Source organism: Oncorhynchus kisutch, unplaced genomic scaffold (genome assembly GCF_002021735.2).
Source record: "Oncorhynchus kisutch isolate 150728-3 unplaced genomic scaffold, Okis_V2 Okis04b-Okis11a_hom, whole genome shotgun sequence".
Lineage (NCBI taxonomy): Eukaryota > Metazoa > Chordata > Actinopteri > Salmoniformes > Salmonidae > Oncorhynchus > Oncorhynchus kisutch.
The window spans coordinates 12,041,726-12,057,593 of NW_022261981.1; the positions used below are offsets into that span (position 1 = coordinate 12,041,726).

At 44.7% G+C, this 15,868-nt stretch overlaps 1 protein-coding gene across 5 annotated transcripts in view; it reads right to left on the bottom strand.

Annotated features, from left to right (window-relative positions):
- Positions 1-1,222: 1,222 nt before the first annotated feature.
- The window catches only part of jmjd1cb (jumonji domain containing 1Cb), a 186,237-nt gene continuing 171,591 nt past the window's right edge, over positions 1,223-15,868 (bottom strand). For 3 of the 5 annotated variants that reach the window (XM_031813081.1, XM_031813080.1, XM_031813079.1), the window contains 3 exons: positions 14,673-14,852; positions 11,034-11,165; positions 1,223-3,023 (listed from right to left, as the gene is read on the bottom strand). In XM_031813081.1, the coding sequence (XP_031668941.1) occupies positions 2,940-3,023; positions 11,034-11,165; positions 14,673-14,852 (396 nt within the window). In that variant the 3' untranslated portion in view covers positions 1,223-2,939. The remainder of the gene's footprint in view (positions 3,024-11,033; positions 11,166-14,672; positions 14,853-15,868) is intronic. The other 2 variants (XM_031813082.1, XM_031813078.1) reach the window with 1 other exon arrangement.

Sequence of the window (15,868 nt, forward strand, 5' to 3'; positions counted from 1 at the left end):
GAATACCTGCAATAAGACAAAGCACAGACATACCCCAGTTTGGGAATACCTGCAGTAAGACAAAGCACAAGCACAGACATACCCCAGTTTGGGAATACCTGCAATAAGACAAAGCACAGACATACCCCAGTTTGGGAATACCTGCAATAAGACAAAGCACAGACATACCCCAGTTTGGGAATACCTGCAATAAGACACAGCACAGACAAACCCCAGTTTGGGAATACCTGCAATAAGACAGCAGACATACCCCAGTTTGGGAATACCTGCAATAAAACACAGCACAGACACACCCCAGTTTGGGAATACCTGCAATAAGACAAACCCCAGTTTGGGAATACCTGCAATAAGACAAACCCCAGTTTGGGAATACCTGCAATAAGACAAACCCCAGTTTGGGAATACCTGCAATAAGACAAACCCCAGTTTGGGAATACCTGCAATAAGACAAAGCACAGACATACCCCAGTTTGGGAATACCTGCAATAAGACAGCAGACATACCCCAGTTTGGGAATACCTGCAATAAAGACACAGCACAGACAAACCCCAGTTTGGGAATACCTGCAATAAGACAAACCCCAGTTTGGGAATACCTGCAATAAAGACACAGCACAGACAAACCCCAGTTTGGGAATACCTGCAATAAGACAGCAGACATACCCCAGTTTGGGAATACCTGCAATAAGACAAACCCCAGTTTGGGAATACCTGCAATAAGACATACACCAGTTTGGGAATACCTGCAATAAGACAAACCCCAGTTTGGGAATACCTGCAATAAGACAGCAGACATACCCCAGTTTGGGAATACCTGCAATAAGACAAAGCACAGACATACCCCAGTTTGGGAATACCTGCAATAAGACACAGCACAGACAAACCCCAGTTTGGGAATACCTGCAATAAGACAAAGCACAGACATACCCCAGTTTGGGAATACCTGCAGTAAGACAAAGCACAAGCACAGACATACCCCAGTTTGGGAATACCTGCAGTAAGACAAAGCACAGACATACCCCAGTTTGGGAATACCTGCAATAAGACAAAGCACAGACATACCCCAGTTTGGGAATACCTGCAATAAGACAAAGCACAGACATACCCCAGTTTGGGAATACCTGCAATAAGACACAGCACAGACAAACCCCAGTTTGGGAATACCTGCAATAAGAAAAACCCCAGTTTGGGAATACCTGCAATAAGACACACCACAGACATACTTTGATGAATCCATTTTAATGGAAAATGTAAAACCCCTTTGAACTTCAATGTCCAAAGCATATAACACTTGCACTTTTAAAATTACAAATTGAAGCAAGCCATGTTTTAAAAAATACATCAGTGAATGTATATATGTATATATTTACACAATTGTTATCGTTTAAACTTCAACATTTGAATAAATTATTTTTTGTGTGTAAATGTCTCCATTTTACAGTGAATACTGAAAATGCTGAAGTGTATTATTCATTTAGTCTTTTTTTTTACATAATTCAACTGTACACAGTTTCATACAATAGAATAGTTTGGCAGTTCGTTTTTAAAAGATATGGCATGAGGACGAATTCAGCAGCGACTCCCAGAGTTCTCGGCGACAGCTGAAGTCTGTTTCCTCTCACAGTAACTGTCTCAATGTAGGAAACGGCATCCGTCTCACAACTCATCATTTAGCAAACTGTACAAGTCACATTTACATTTGATCTAGAACATCATCGCATTTACAACTCCTATAAAATAAATACATAATTTTCACAGAAACAATATACAACAGTTTGAAAGAAAAAAATGAACTAAACAAACAAACAGAGAACAGAAGGTTCCAGAACAGCAGTCAGAGCTGTGAGACCAGATTCTACTGAACTCAGTTCTCCTGATGCTGCTGTGGTCAGTATCCTGATGCTGGGTAGTGATGCTGCTATGGTCAGTATCCTGATGCTGTGGTAGTGATGCTGCTGTGGTCAGTATCCTGATGCTGGGTGGTGATGCTGCTGTGGTCAGTATCCTGATGCTGGGTATTGATGCTGCTGTGGTCAGTATCCTGATGCTGTGGTAGTGATGCTGCTGTGGTCAGTATCCTGATGCTGGGTGGTGATGCTGCTATGGTCAGTATCCTGATGCTGCTATGGTCAGTTTCCTGATGCTGGGTGGTGATGCTGCTGTGGTCAGTATCCTGATGCTGGGTGGTGATGCTGCTGTGGTCAGTATCCTGATGCTGGGTGGTGATGCTGCTGTGGTCAGTTTCCTGATGCTGGGTGGTGATGCTGCTGTGGTCAGTATCCTGATGCTGGGTAGTGATGCTGCTATGGTCAGTATCCTGATGCTGGGTAGTGATGCTGCTGTGGTCAGTATCCTGATGCTGGGTAGTGATGCTGCTATGGTCAGTATCCTGATGCTGGGTAGTGATGCTGCTGTGGTCAGTATCCTGATGCTGGGTGGTGATGCTGCTGTGGTCAGTATCCTGATGCTGGGTAGTGATGCTGCTATGGTCAGTATCCTGATGCTGGGTAGTGATGCTGCTATGGTCAGTATCCTGATGCTGGGTAGTGATGCTGCTATGGTCAGTATCCTGATGCTGGGTAGTGATGCTGCTATGGTGAGTATCCTGATGCTGTGGTAGCGATGCTGCTGTGGTTAGTATCCTGATGCTGGGTGGTGATGCTGCTGTGGTCAGTATCCTGATGCTGGGTGGTGATGCTGCTGTGGTCAGTATCCTGATGCTGGGTGGTGATGCTGCTGTGGTCAGTATCCTGATGCCGGGTGGTGCTGGTCAGTAACATGTAGTTTTAGTGTGTTGTAGTGTGTTCTGCTGTTGTGGTTAGTGTCAGTGTGTATATATCTGTTCCAGGCTGAAGGAAGATGTCTCAGAGAGGGAGGCGCCAGAAAGGGAGGAGCCAGAGAGGGAGGTGCCAGAGAGGGAGGAGCCAGGGGGACTACGGGTCAGGAGTTCTCTTCCTCCTCCTGGCTGTACCTCCTCAGCGACGTCAATGCATCCTTCACAGAGTGGAACAAGATGTTCTTTACCTGGGGAGAGGACAGAGAGGAGAGGTTAAACAGGAGGGAGAGACAGAGAGGAGAGGTTAAAACAGGAGGGAGAGAGAGAGGAGAGGTTAAAACAAGAGGGAGAGACAGAGAGGAGAGGTTAAACAGGAGGGAGAGACAGAGAGGAGAGGTTAAACAGGAGGGAGAGACAGAGAGGAGAGGTTAAACAGGAGGGAGAGACAGAGAGGAGAGGTTAAAACAAGAGGGAGAGACAGAGAGAGAGAGACGGAGAGGACAGAGAGGAGAGGTTAAACAGGAGGGAAAATATATGTACACCTTTATTGGCCCAATAGTTAAATAAATAAAGTTGCACTTTGCAGAAATTGCTCCTCCATTTCCTGGTTGCTAAAACTAAGTTAGTCTAATTTCAGGTTGTGACAAAATAAGATGGTACAATTCTCAAAACCGCTGTGAAATATATTTTCCAGAACCAAGAATATTGGTTACCACTTTACTTGACACCCAGCGTCATAACCTGTTATATATCTCATATATATATATATATATATATATATACACAGTTTGACCCAAGACCCCTGTCCTGGTCCCCTGTACCCCTGTCCTGGTCCCCTGTACCCCTGTCCTGGTCCCCTGTACCTCTGTCCTGGTCCCCTGTACCCCTGTCCTGGTCCCCTGTACCCCTGTCCTGGTCCCCTGTACCCCTGTCCTGGTCCCCTGTACCCCTGTCCTGGTCCCCTGTACCCCTGTCCTGGTCCCCTGTACCCCTGTCCTGGTCCCCTGTACCTCTGTCCTGGTCCCCTGTCCTGGTCCCCTGTACCCCTGTCCTGGTCCCCTGTACCTCTGTCCTGGTCCCCTGTACCCCTGTCCTGGTCCCCTGTCCTGTTCCCCTGTACCCCTGTCCTGGTCCCCTGTACACCTGTCCTGGTCCCCTGTACACCTGTCCTGGTCCCCTGTACCCCTGTCCTGGTCCCCTGTACCCCTGTCCTGGTCCCCTGTACCCCTGTCCTGGTCCCCTGTACCCCTGTCCTGGTCCACTGTACATAGAACCCCTGACACCCCACACCTCTACAAAGTTCACATTTACAAGCCACCAATACAGAATGAAGGGATGGTTCTCTGATGAACTGGCTGAAATCAGAAGGAAACGGAAAGCAGTGTGGGCTAAAGCAAGACAGTCTAATTCAGCTGATGATCGGATGGCTTTTAACACTGCCTTCTGAATCAGGATGTGACTATGACCTGAAATCAGAACACTGCCTTCTGAATCAGGATGTGACTATGACCTGAAATCAGAACACTGCCTTCTGAATCAGGATGTGGCTATGACCTGAAATCAGAACACTGCCTTCTGAATCAGGGTGTGACTATGACCTGAAATCAGAACACTGCCTTCTGAATCAGGGTGTGACTATGACCTGAAATCAGAACACTGCCTTCTGAATCAGGGTGAGACTATGACCTGAAATCAGAACACTGCCTTCTGAATCAGGATGTGACTATGACCAGAACCATACTGCCTTGGTGTTTGACACTGGGGGCCAATACCGTCTTGGTGTTTGACACTGGGGACCATACCGTCTTGGTGTTTGACACTGGGGACCATACCGTCTTGGTGTTTGACAATGTGGACCAGACCGTCTTGGTGTTTGACACTGTGGACCAGACCGTCTTGGTGTTTGACACTGTGGACCATACCGTCTTGGTGTTTGACACTGGGGACCATACCGTTTTGGTGTGTGACACTGTAGACCATACCGTCTTGGTGTTTGACACTGGGGACCATACCGTTTTGGTGTGTGACACTGTAGACCATACCGTCTTGGTGTTTGACACTGTGGACCAGACCGTCTTGGTGACACTGTGGACCATACCGTCTTGGTATTTGACACTGTGGACCAGACCGTCTTGGTGTAGAGATTGAACTGTATTTGGGATTACTGGTCATGCTCTGGAGTGGTTTGTGAACAACTTGTCAAATAGAACCCAGTGTGTTAAGGCAGATGGTTCGGACACCGTTGAGTTGTGCTCGGTGTGCCTCAAGGATCCATTTTAGGTCCCGTTAATTATCTGTATCAACAACATTGTGAGCCATATTGAGACAGCTGATGTTCATTTTTATGTGGATGACACTGTTCCCCAGTCAGGTGACAGCAGTTTAACACTGTTCTCCAGTCAGGTGTCAGCAGTTTGACACTGTTCTCCAGTCAGGTGACAGCGGTTTGACACTGTTCTCCAGTCAGGTGTCAGCAGTTTAACACTGTTCTCCAGTCAGGTGACAGCAGTTTAACACTGTTCTCCAGTCAGGTGACAGCAGTTTAACACTGTTCTCCAGTCAGGTGACAGCAGTTTAACACTGTTCTCCAGTCAGGTGACAGCAGTTTAACACTGTTCTCCAGTCAGGTGACAGCAGTTTAACACTGTTCTCCAGTCAGGTGACAGCAGTTTAACACTGTTCTCCAGTCAGGTGACAGCAGTTTAACACTGTTCTCTAGTCAGGTGACAGCAGTTTAACACTGTTCTCCAGTCAGGTGACAGCAGTTTAACACTGTTCTCCAGTCAGGTGACAGCGGTTTAACACTGTTCCCCAGTCAGGTGACAGCAGTTTAACACTGTTCTCCAGTCAGGTGACAGCAGTTTAACACTGTTCTCCAGTCAGGTGACAGCAGTTTAACACTGTTCTCCAGTCAGGTGACAGCAGTTTAACACTGTTCTCTAGTCAGGTGACAGCAGTTTAACACTGTTCTCCAGTCAGGTGACAGCAGTTTAACACTGTTCTCCAGTCAGGTGTCAGCAGTTTAACACTGTTCTCCAGTCAGGTGACAGCAGTTTGACACTGTTCTCCAGTCAGGTGACAGCAGTTTAACACTGTTCTCTAGTCAGGTGACAGCAGTTTAACACTGTTCTCTAGTCAGGTGACAGCAGTTTAACACTGTTCTCCAGTCAGGTGACAGCAGTTTAACACTGTTCTCCAGTCAGGTGACAGCAGTTTAACACTGTTCTCCAGTCAGGTGACAGCAGTTTAACACTGTTCTCCAGTAAGGTGACAACAGTTTAACACTGTTCTCCAGTCAGGTGACAGCGGTTTAACACTGTTCCCCAGTCAGGTGACAGCAGTTTGACACTGTTCTCCAGTCAGGTGACAGCAGTTTAACACTGTTCTCCAGTCAGGTGACAGCAGTTTGACATTGTTCTCCAGTCAGGTGACAGCAGTTTAACACTGTTCTCTAGTCAGGTGTCAGCAGTTTAACACTGTTCTCCAGTCAGGTGACAGCAGTTTAACACTGTTCTCCAGTCAGGTGACAGCAGTTTAACACTGTTCTCCAGTCAGGTGTCAGCAGTTTAACACTGTTCTCTAGTCAGGTGACAGCAGTTTGACACTGTTCTCCAGTCAGGTGACAGCAGTTTGACACTGTTCTCTAGTCAGGTGACAGCAGTTTGACACTGTTCTCTAGTCAGGTGACAGCAGTTTGACACTGTTCTCCAGTCAGGTGACAGCAGTTTAACACTGTTCTCCAGTCAGGTGACAGCAGTTTAACACTGTTCTCCAGTCAGGTGACAGCAGTTTGACACTGTTCTCCAGTCAGGTGACAGCAGTTTAACACTGTTCTCCAGTCAGGTGACAGCAGTTTGACACTGTTCTCTAGTCAGGTGACAGCAGTTTGACACTGTTCTCTAGTCAGGTGACAGCAGTTTGACACTGTTCTCTAGTCAGGTGACAGCAGTTTGACACTGTTCTCCAGTCAGGTGACAGCAGTTTGACACTGTTCTCTAGTCAGGTGACAGCAGTTTGACACTGTTCTCTAGTCAGGTGACAGCAGTTTGACACTGTTCTCCAGTCAGGTGACAGCAGTTTAACACTGTTCTCCAGTCAGGTGACAGCAGTTTAACACTGTTCTCCAGTCAGGTGACAGCAGTTTGACACTGTTCTCCAGTCAGGTGACAGCAGTTTAACACTGTTCTCCAGTCAGGTGACAGCAGTTTGACACTGTTCTCCAGTCAGGTGACAGCAGTTTGACACTGTTCTCCAGTCAGGTGACAGCAGTTTAACACTGTTCTCCAGTCAGGTGACAGCAGTTTGACACTGTTCTCCAGTCAGGTGACAGCAGTTTGACACTGTTCTCCAGTCAGGTGACAGCAGTTTAACACTGTTCTCCAGTCAGGTGACAGCAGTTTAACACTGTTCTCCAGTCAGGTGACAGCAGTTTAACACTGTTCTCTAGTCAGGTGACAGCAGTTTAACACTGTTCTCCAGTCAGGTGACAGCAGTTTGACACTGTTCCCCAGTCAGGTGACAGCAGTTTAACACTGTTCTCCAGTCAGGTGACAGCAGTTTAACACTGTTCTCCAGTCAGGTGTCAGCAGTCTAACACTGTTCTCTAGTCAGGTGTCAGCAGTTTAACACTGTTCTCCAGTCAGGTGACAGCAGTTTGACACTGTTCCCCAGTCAGGTGACAGCAGTTTAACACTGTTCTCCAGTCAGGTGACAGCAGTTTAACACTGTTCTCCAGTCAGGTGTCAGCAGTTTAACACTGTTCTCTAGTCAGGTGTCAGCAGTTTGACACTGTTCTCCAGTCAGGTGACAGCAGTTTGACACTGTTCTCCAGTCAGGTGACAGCAGTTTAACACTGTTCCCCAGTCAGGTGACAGCAGTTTAACACTGTTCTCCAGTCAGGTGACAGCAGTTTAACACTGTTCTCCAGTCAGGTGACAGCAGTTTAACACTGTTCTCCAGTCAGGTGACAGCAGTTTAACACTGTTCTCCAGTCAGGTGACAGCAGTTTAACACTGTTCTCCAGTCAGGTGTCAGCAGTTTAACACTGTTCTCTAGTCAGGTGACAGCAGTTTGACACTGTTCTCCAGTCAGGTGACAGCAGTTTAACACTGTTCTCCAGTCAGGTGACAGCAGTTTAACACTGTTCTCCAGTCAGGTGACAGCAGTTTAACACTGTTCTCCAGTCAGGTGACAGCAGTTTGACTTTGGCTTTTGAAAAAGCTCAAACAGCTTTTACCATCCATCAACAGAATCTGAAGCTCGTTCTGAATGCCTGGTATTTACCAATACTAAACCCTCTGAAAACCATGTCATTAGTACTAAATGCCTGGTATTTACCAATACTAAACCCTCTGAAAACCATGTCATTAGTACTAAATGCCTGGTATTTACCAATACTAAACCCTCTGAAAACCATGTCATTAGTACTAAATGCCTGGTATTTACCAATACTAAACCCTCTGAAAACCATGACATTAGTACTAAATGCCTGGTATTTACCAATACTAAACACTCTGAAAACCATGTCATTAGTACTAAATGCCTGGTATTTACCAATACTAAACACTCTGAAAACCATGTCAATAGTACTAAATGCCTGGTATTTACCAATACTAAACACTCTGAAAACCATGTCAATAGTACTAAATGCCTGGTATTTACCAATACTAAACCCTCTGAAAACCATGTCATTAGTACTAAATGCCTGGTATTTACCAATACTAAACCCTCTGAAAACCATGTCATTAGTACTAAATGCCTGGTATTTACCAATACTAAACCCTCTGAAAACCATGTCATTAGTACTAAATGCCTGGTATTTACCAATACTAAACACTCTGAAAACCATGTCAATAGTACTAAATGCCTGGTATTTACCAATACTAAACACTCTGAAAACCATGTCAATAGTACTAAATGCCTGGTATTTACCAATACTAAACCCTCTGAAAACCATGTCATTAGTACTAAATGCCTGGTATTTACCAATACTAAACACTCTGAAAACCATGTCAATAGTACTAAATGCCTGGTATTTACCAATACTAAACACTCTGAAAACCATGTCAATAGTACTAAATGCCTGGTATTTACCAATACTAAACACTCTGAAAACCATGTCATTAGTACTAAATGCCTGGTATTTACCAATACTAAACACTCTGAAAACCATGTCAATAGTACTAAATGCCTGGTATTTACCAATACTAAACACTCTGAAAACCATGTCATTAGTACTAAATGCCTGGTATTTACCAATACTAAACACTCTGAAAACCATGGCATTAGTACTAAATGCCTGGTATTTACCAATACTAAACACTCTGAAAACCATGTCATTAGTACCATGGAAGGACATTGTACAGAGCAGGGCAAAACGTACAGATGTCTGAGTTTGGGTGGAGGAGAAGTTGAGCTTCACCAGAGAGAACCTTGTCTCTGTATTGAGTTTTATTACCGACACAAAGCCCGTTTGTCCTTCGCTCCCAGAAGAGAGCTCCTTCGTTATTCTTTTATTACCGACCCAAAGCCTGTTTGTCCTTCGCTCCCAGAAGAGAGCTCCTTCGTTGTTCTTTTATTACCGACACAAAGCCTGTTTCTCCTTCGCTCCCAGAAGAGAGCTCCTTCGTTGTTCTTTTATTACCGACACAAAGCCCGTTTCTCCTTCGCTCCCAGAAGAGAGCTCCTTCGTTATTATTTTATTACCGACACAAAGCCCGTTTGTCCTTCGCTCCCAGAAGAGAGCTCCTTCGTTATTCTTTTATTACCGACACAAAGCCCGTTTGTCCTTCGCTCCCAGAAGAGAGCTCCTTCGTTGTTCTGTTCTCTGTTTTGTACCGTGGTGATACTATGTCCACCGCCTTCAGAAAATATTCAAACCCCTCGACTCATCCACATTTTGTTGTGTTACAGGCCTGAATTCAAAATGGATTCTCACCCATCTACACACAATACCCCATCATGTTACAGTGAAAATATGTTTTTAGGAATTTCTGCAAATGTATTAAAAATGAAATACAGAAATCTCATTTACATAAGTATCCACACCCCGAGTCAATACTCGGTAGAATCACTTTGGCAGCGATTAGAGCGGAGAGTCTTTCTGGGTAATTCTCTGAGAGCTTTCCAAACCTGATTTATGTAACATTTGCCCATTATTCTTGTCAAAATTCTTCAAGCTCTGTCAAATGAGTTGTTGATCATTGTCAGACATCCATTTTCAGGTCTTGCCATAGATTTAAGTCAAAACTCTAATTAGGCAAGTCAGGAATATTCAATGTTGTCTTGGTAAGCAACTCCAGTGTAGATTTGGCCTTGTGTTTTAGATTATTGTCCTGCTGAAAGGCGAATTCATCTCCCACTGTCTGGTGGAAAGCAGACAACTAGGTTTTCGCCTGTGCTTAGCTCAATTTCATTTATTTTTTTTATCCTGAAAAACTCCCTAGTGCTTCCCGATGACAAGCATACCCCTAACATGACGCAACCACCACAATGCATGAAAATATGAAGAGTATTACTCAGTGATGTGTTGGATTTGCACCAAACATAACACTTTATATTCAGGACATAAAGTTAATTTCTTTGCAGTATTTCTTTATTGGCTCGTTGCAAACAGGAAGCATGTTTTGGAATATTTGTATTCTGTACAGGCTTCCTTCTTTTCACTCTGTCATTTAGGTTTGTATTGTGGAGTAACTACAATGTTGTTGATCCATCCTCAGTGTTCTCCTATCACAGCCATTAAACTCTGTAACTGTTTTAAAGTCACCATTGGCCTTATGGTGAAATCACTGAGCGGTTTCCTTCTTCTCCAGCAACTGAGTTAGTAAGGACGCCTGTATCTTGGTAGTGACTGGGTATATTGATACACCGCCCAAATAATTTCACCATGCTCCATGATATACAATGTCTTTTCCCATCTATCAATAGGTGCCCTTCTTCCTGAGGCAATGGAAAACCTCCATGGTCTTTGTGGTTGAATCTGTGTTTAAAATGATGAAGTATTTTGACACAAAATCTCAATTGAATCAATTTTAAATTCAGGCTGTAACACAACAAAATGTGGAAAAGTCAAGGGGTGTGAATCATTTCTGAAGGCCCTGTATGTAGAGAACATTAAAAGGGCATTCTGTGATTCAAACAAAAAAGTAGTTCATTTTAAGTCCTAATATGGATGTACCAATGTCAGATTGTCACTTTAAAGGGAGACGCATTGAGATGAGAACAGGAGAGGACAGGGTTCGTCACAGCAAACCCACCTGTAGTTTATCTTCGTAGTTGGGCTCTTCTCTGGAGGATCTCAGTTCCTGTGTCAGGTGGAAGGAGTGGAATACATGCTCTGGAGACACAAAGTCATTTATCACCTGGACACAACTGTGAAGGTTCTGCACCTGTCAGAGGGGGAGGGGGAGAGGAGAGAGAAAGGGGAGAGGAGAGAGAAGGGGGAGGGGAGAGGAGAGATAAGGGGGAGAGGAGAGGGGAGAGGAGAGATAAGGGGGAGAGGAGAGAGAAGGGGAGAGGAGAGGGAAGGGGAGAGAGAGAGGAGGGGAGAGGGAGAGAGAGAGAAGGGGAGGGGAGAGAGAGAAGAGAGAGAGAAGGGGAGAGGAGAGAGAAGGGGGAGAGAAAGGGAGGGGAGAGGGGGAGAGAAAGGGGGGGAGAGGGAGGGGGAGAAAGAAGTGGAGAGAGGGAGGGGGAGAGAGAGGGAGGGGGAGAGAGGATTGAGAACATGTATCACTAGAAGGCAGTGAGTTCCAACAGAACAGAGCAGAGTGGCAGTAGGCTCTCCTCTTATCTGACTAGTTCAATATAACACCTACAAGGCAATCTGGACATCTACTATACTGGTACAGCAGACTACAGAAACAAGATAAGAAGAGGGAGAGAGAGACCGAAAGAGAGGGAAATTGGGTCAGAGAGAGAGAGACGTAAAGACAGAGAGAGAAGTATAACATGAGGCCATCACACGGTGGGACAGGTACTAAGGGGATATGTGATCAGGTTTCAGTGGTTGTCAGTCCTGGTCCTGGGGAAACCAAGGGGACAGAGACAGCAGAGTCATGTCTACTGTATCAGTGGTTGTCAGTCCTGGGGAACCCAAGTGGACAGAGACAGCAGAGTCAACCATGTTGTTGTCATGTTGTGTTGCTACCATGTTGTTGTCATGTTGTGTTGTTGTCATGTTGTGTTGTTGCCATGTGTTGTCATGTTGTGTTGTTGCCATGTTGTGTTTTGGCCATGTGTTGCTACCATGTTGTTGTCATGTTGTGTTGTTGTCATGTTGTGTTGTTGCCATGTTGTGTTTTGGCCATGTTGTGTTGTCATGTTGTGTTGTTGTCATGTGTTGTCATGTTGTGTTGTTGCCATGTGTTGCGACCATGTTGTCATGTGTTGTTGTCATGTTGTGTTGCTACCATGTTGTTGTCATGTTGTGTTGCTACCATGTTGTTGTCATGTTGTGTTGTTGCCATGTTGTTGTCATGTTGTGTTATTGCCATGTGTTGCTACCATGTTGTTGTCATGTTGTGTTGTTGCCATTTTCTGTTGTTGCTATGTTGTTGTCATGTTGTGTTGCTACCATGTTGTTGCCATGTTGTTGTCGTCATGTTGTGTTGTTGCCATGTTGTTGTCATGTTGTGTTGCTGCCATGTTGTGTTGCTACCATGTTGATGCCATGTTGTGTTGCTACCATGTTGTTGCCATGTTGTGTTGATGCCATGTTGTGTTGCTACCATGTTGTTGCCATGTGTTGTTGCCATGTTGTTGTCATATTGTGTTGTTGCCATGTTGTTGTTGCCATGTTGTTGTCATGTTGTGTTGTTGCCATGTTGTTGTCATGTTGTGTTGCTACCATGTTGTTGTCATGTTGTGTTGATGCCATGTTGTGTTGCTACCATGTTGTTGCCATGTGTTGTTGCCATGTTGTTGTCATATTGTGTTGTTGCCATGTTGTTGTTGCCATGTTGTTGTCATGTTGTGTTGCTACCATGTTGTTGTCATGTTGTGTTGATGCCATGTTGTGTTGCTACCATGTTGTTGCCATGTTGTTGTCATGTTGTGTTGCTCCCATGTTGTGTTGCTACCATGTTGTTGCCATGTTGTGTTGCTACCATGTTGTTGCCATGTGTTGTTGCCATGTTGTTGTCATATTGTGTTGTTGCCATGTTGTTGTTGCCATGTTGTTGTCATGTTGTGTTGCTACCATGTTGTTGTCATGTTGTGTTGATGCCATGTTGTGTTGCTACCATGTTGTTGCCATGTTGTTGTCATGTTGTGTTGCTCCCATGTTGTGTTGCTACCATGTTGTTGCCATGTTGTCATGTTGTTGTCGTCATGTTGTGTTGTTGCCATGTTGTTGTCATGTTGTGATGCTACCATGTTGATGCCATGTTGTGTTGCTACCATGTTGTTGCCATGTTGTGTTGATGCCATGTTGTGTTGCTACCATGTTGTTGCCATATTGTGTTGTTGCCATGTTGTTGTCATGTTGTGTTGTTGCCATGTTGTTGTCATGTTGTGTTGTTGCCATGTTGTTGTCATGTTGTGTTGCTACCATGTTGTTGTCATGTTGTGTTGATGCCATGTTGTGTTGCTACCATGTTGTTGCCATGTGTTGTTGCCATGTTGTTGTCATATTGTGTTGTTGCCATGTTGTTGTTGCCATGTTGTTGTCATGTTGTGTTGATGCCATGTTGTGTTGCTACCATGTTGTTGTCATGTTGTGCTGATGCCATGTTGTGTTGCTACCATGTTGTTGCCATGTGTTGTTGCCATGTTGTGTTGTTGCTATGTGTTGTTGCCATGTTGTTGTTGCCATGTTGTGTTGTTGCTATGTGTTGTTGCTGTGTTGTTGCCATATTGTGTTGTTGTGTTGTTGCCATGTTGTGTTGTTGCAATGTTGTTCTCTTAGGTCTTTATGTAGTGTTGTTGCCATGTTGTGTTGTTGCCATGTGGTTGTCTTAGTTCTTTATGTAGTGTTGTTGCCATGTTGTGTTGTCATGTTGTGTTGTTGCCATGTTGTTGTCATGTTGTGTTTTTGCCATGTTGTTGCCATGTTGTGTTGTTGCCATGTTGTGTTATGTTGTTGCCATGTTGTGTTGTTGCCATGTTGTTGTCTTCGGTCTTTATGTAGTGTTGTTGCCATGTTGTGTTGTTGACATGTTGTTGTCAGGTTGTTGCCATGTTGTGTTGTTGCCATGTTGTGTTGTTGCCATGTTGTTGTCTTAGGTCTTTATGTAGTGTTGTTGCCATGTTGTGTTGTTGCCATGTTGTGTTGTTGCCGTGTTGTGTTGTTGTCATGTTGTGTTGTCGCCATGTTGTGTTGTTGCCATGTTGTTGTCTTAGGTCTTTATGTAGTGTTGTTGTCATGTTGTGTTGTTGCCATGTTGTTGTCTTAGGTCTTTATGTAGTGTTGTTGCCATGTTGTTGTCTTAGGTCTTTATGTTGTGTTGTTGCCATGTTGTTGTCTTAGGTCTTTATGTAGTGTTGTTGCCATGTTGTTGTCTTAGGTCTTTATGTTGTGTTGTTGCCATGTTGTTGTCTTAGGTCTTTATGTAGTGTTGTTGTCATGTTGTGTTGTTGCCATGTTGTTGTCTTAGGTCTTTATGTTGTGTTGTTGCCATGTTGTTGTCTTAGGTCTTTATGTAGTGTTGTTGTCATGTTGTGTTGTTGCCATGTTGTTGTCTTAGGTCTTTATGTAGTGTTGTTGTCATGTAGTGTTGTTGCCATGTTGTTGTCTTAGGTCTTTATGTAGTGTTGTTGTCTTAGGTCTTTATGTAGTGTTGTTGTCATGTAGTGTTGTTGCCATGTTGTTGTCTTAGGTCTTTATGTAGTGTTGTGTCTCTCGTCGTTCTTAAATAAGTGTTTAATAAAAAGGTTCAAACTAAATCTACCAGAGGTACCTGGTGCAGCGCCCCGGCCGGGATGAGGACAGAGTCCCCCAGGAACTGAACCACGGTCAAGCCCTGCACATCATGCTCCTCCCACAGACGCTGACGCAACTTCCTGCTCAGGTACCAGCCCGGCTCTCTGATTGGGTCGTGCTCTGCTGAAATCTCCGCCCCCTGCTCCTTAGCAACCTGCTGACAACACATGAAGAACACACAGCTAAGATTATACACAGAAACTACACAGGAGAGGTTAGACTGATGAGCTAATTCAGACGGACGGACGGACGGACGGACCACAGACAGAGAGCAGCAGATACTATTCAGAGAAGGTGAAACCTGCATCAGATTAAATATTAGATGAATCTATATTCAACCCTGGAGGAGGGCATCAGTAGAACAGATAGTAAACACCACAGGTAATCTATATTCAACCCTGGGAGCTCCGTCATGAAACCTGATGGAGGAGGGCATCAGTAGAACAGATAGTAAACACCACAGGTAATCTATATTCAACCCTGGGTGCTCCGTCATGAAACCTGATGGAGGAGGACATCAGTAGAACAGATAGTAAACACCACAGGTAATCTATATTCAACCCTGGGAGCTCCGTCATGAAACCTGATGGAGGAGGACATCAGTAGAACAGATAGTAAACACCACAGGTAATCTATATTCAACCCTGGGAGCTCCGTCATGAAACCTGATGGAGGAGGACATCAGTAGAACAGATAGTAAACACCACAGGTAATCTATATTCAACCCTGGGACCTCCGTCATGAAACCTGATGGAGGAGGACATCAGTAGAACAGATAGTAAACACCACAGGTAATCTATATTCAACCCTGGGAGCTCCGTCATGAAACCTGATGGAGGAGGACATCAGTAGAACAGACAGTAAACACCACAGGTAATCTATATTCAACCCTGGGTGCTCCGTCATGAAACCTGATGGAGGAGGACATCAGTAGAACAGACAGTAAACACCACAGGTAATCTATATTCAACCCTGGGTGCTCCGTCATGAAACCTGATGGAGGAGGACATCAGTAGAACAGACAGTAAACACCACAGGTAATAGACGGGAACTAAAGAGATGCCCTAATAAATGAGGCTGCTTCTCTATATTAAGGTTATTAATTCAGGACAGGACCAGGTCAGATTCAGGATAGCACAAGGTCAGATTCAGGATAGCACAAGGTCAGATTCA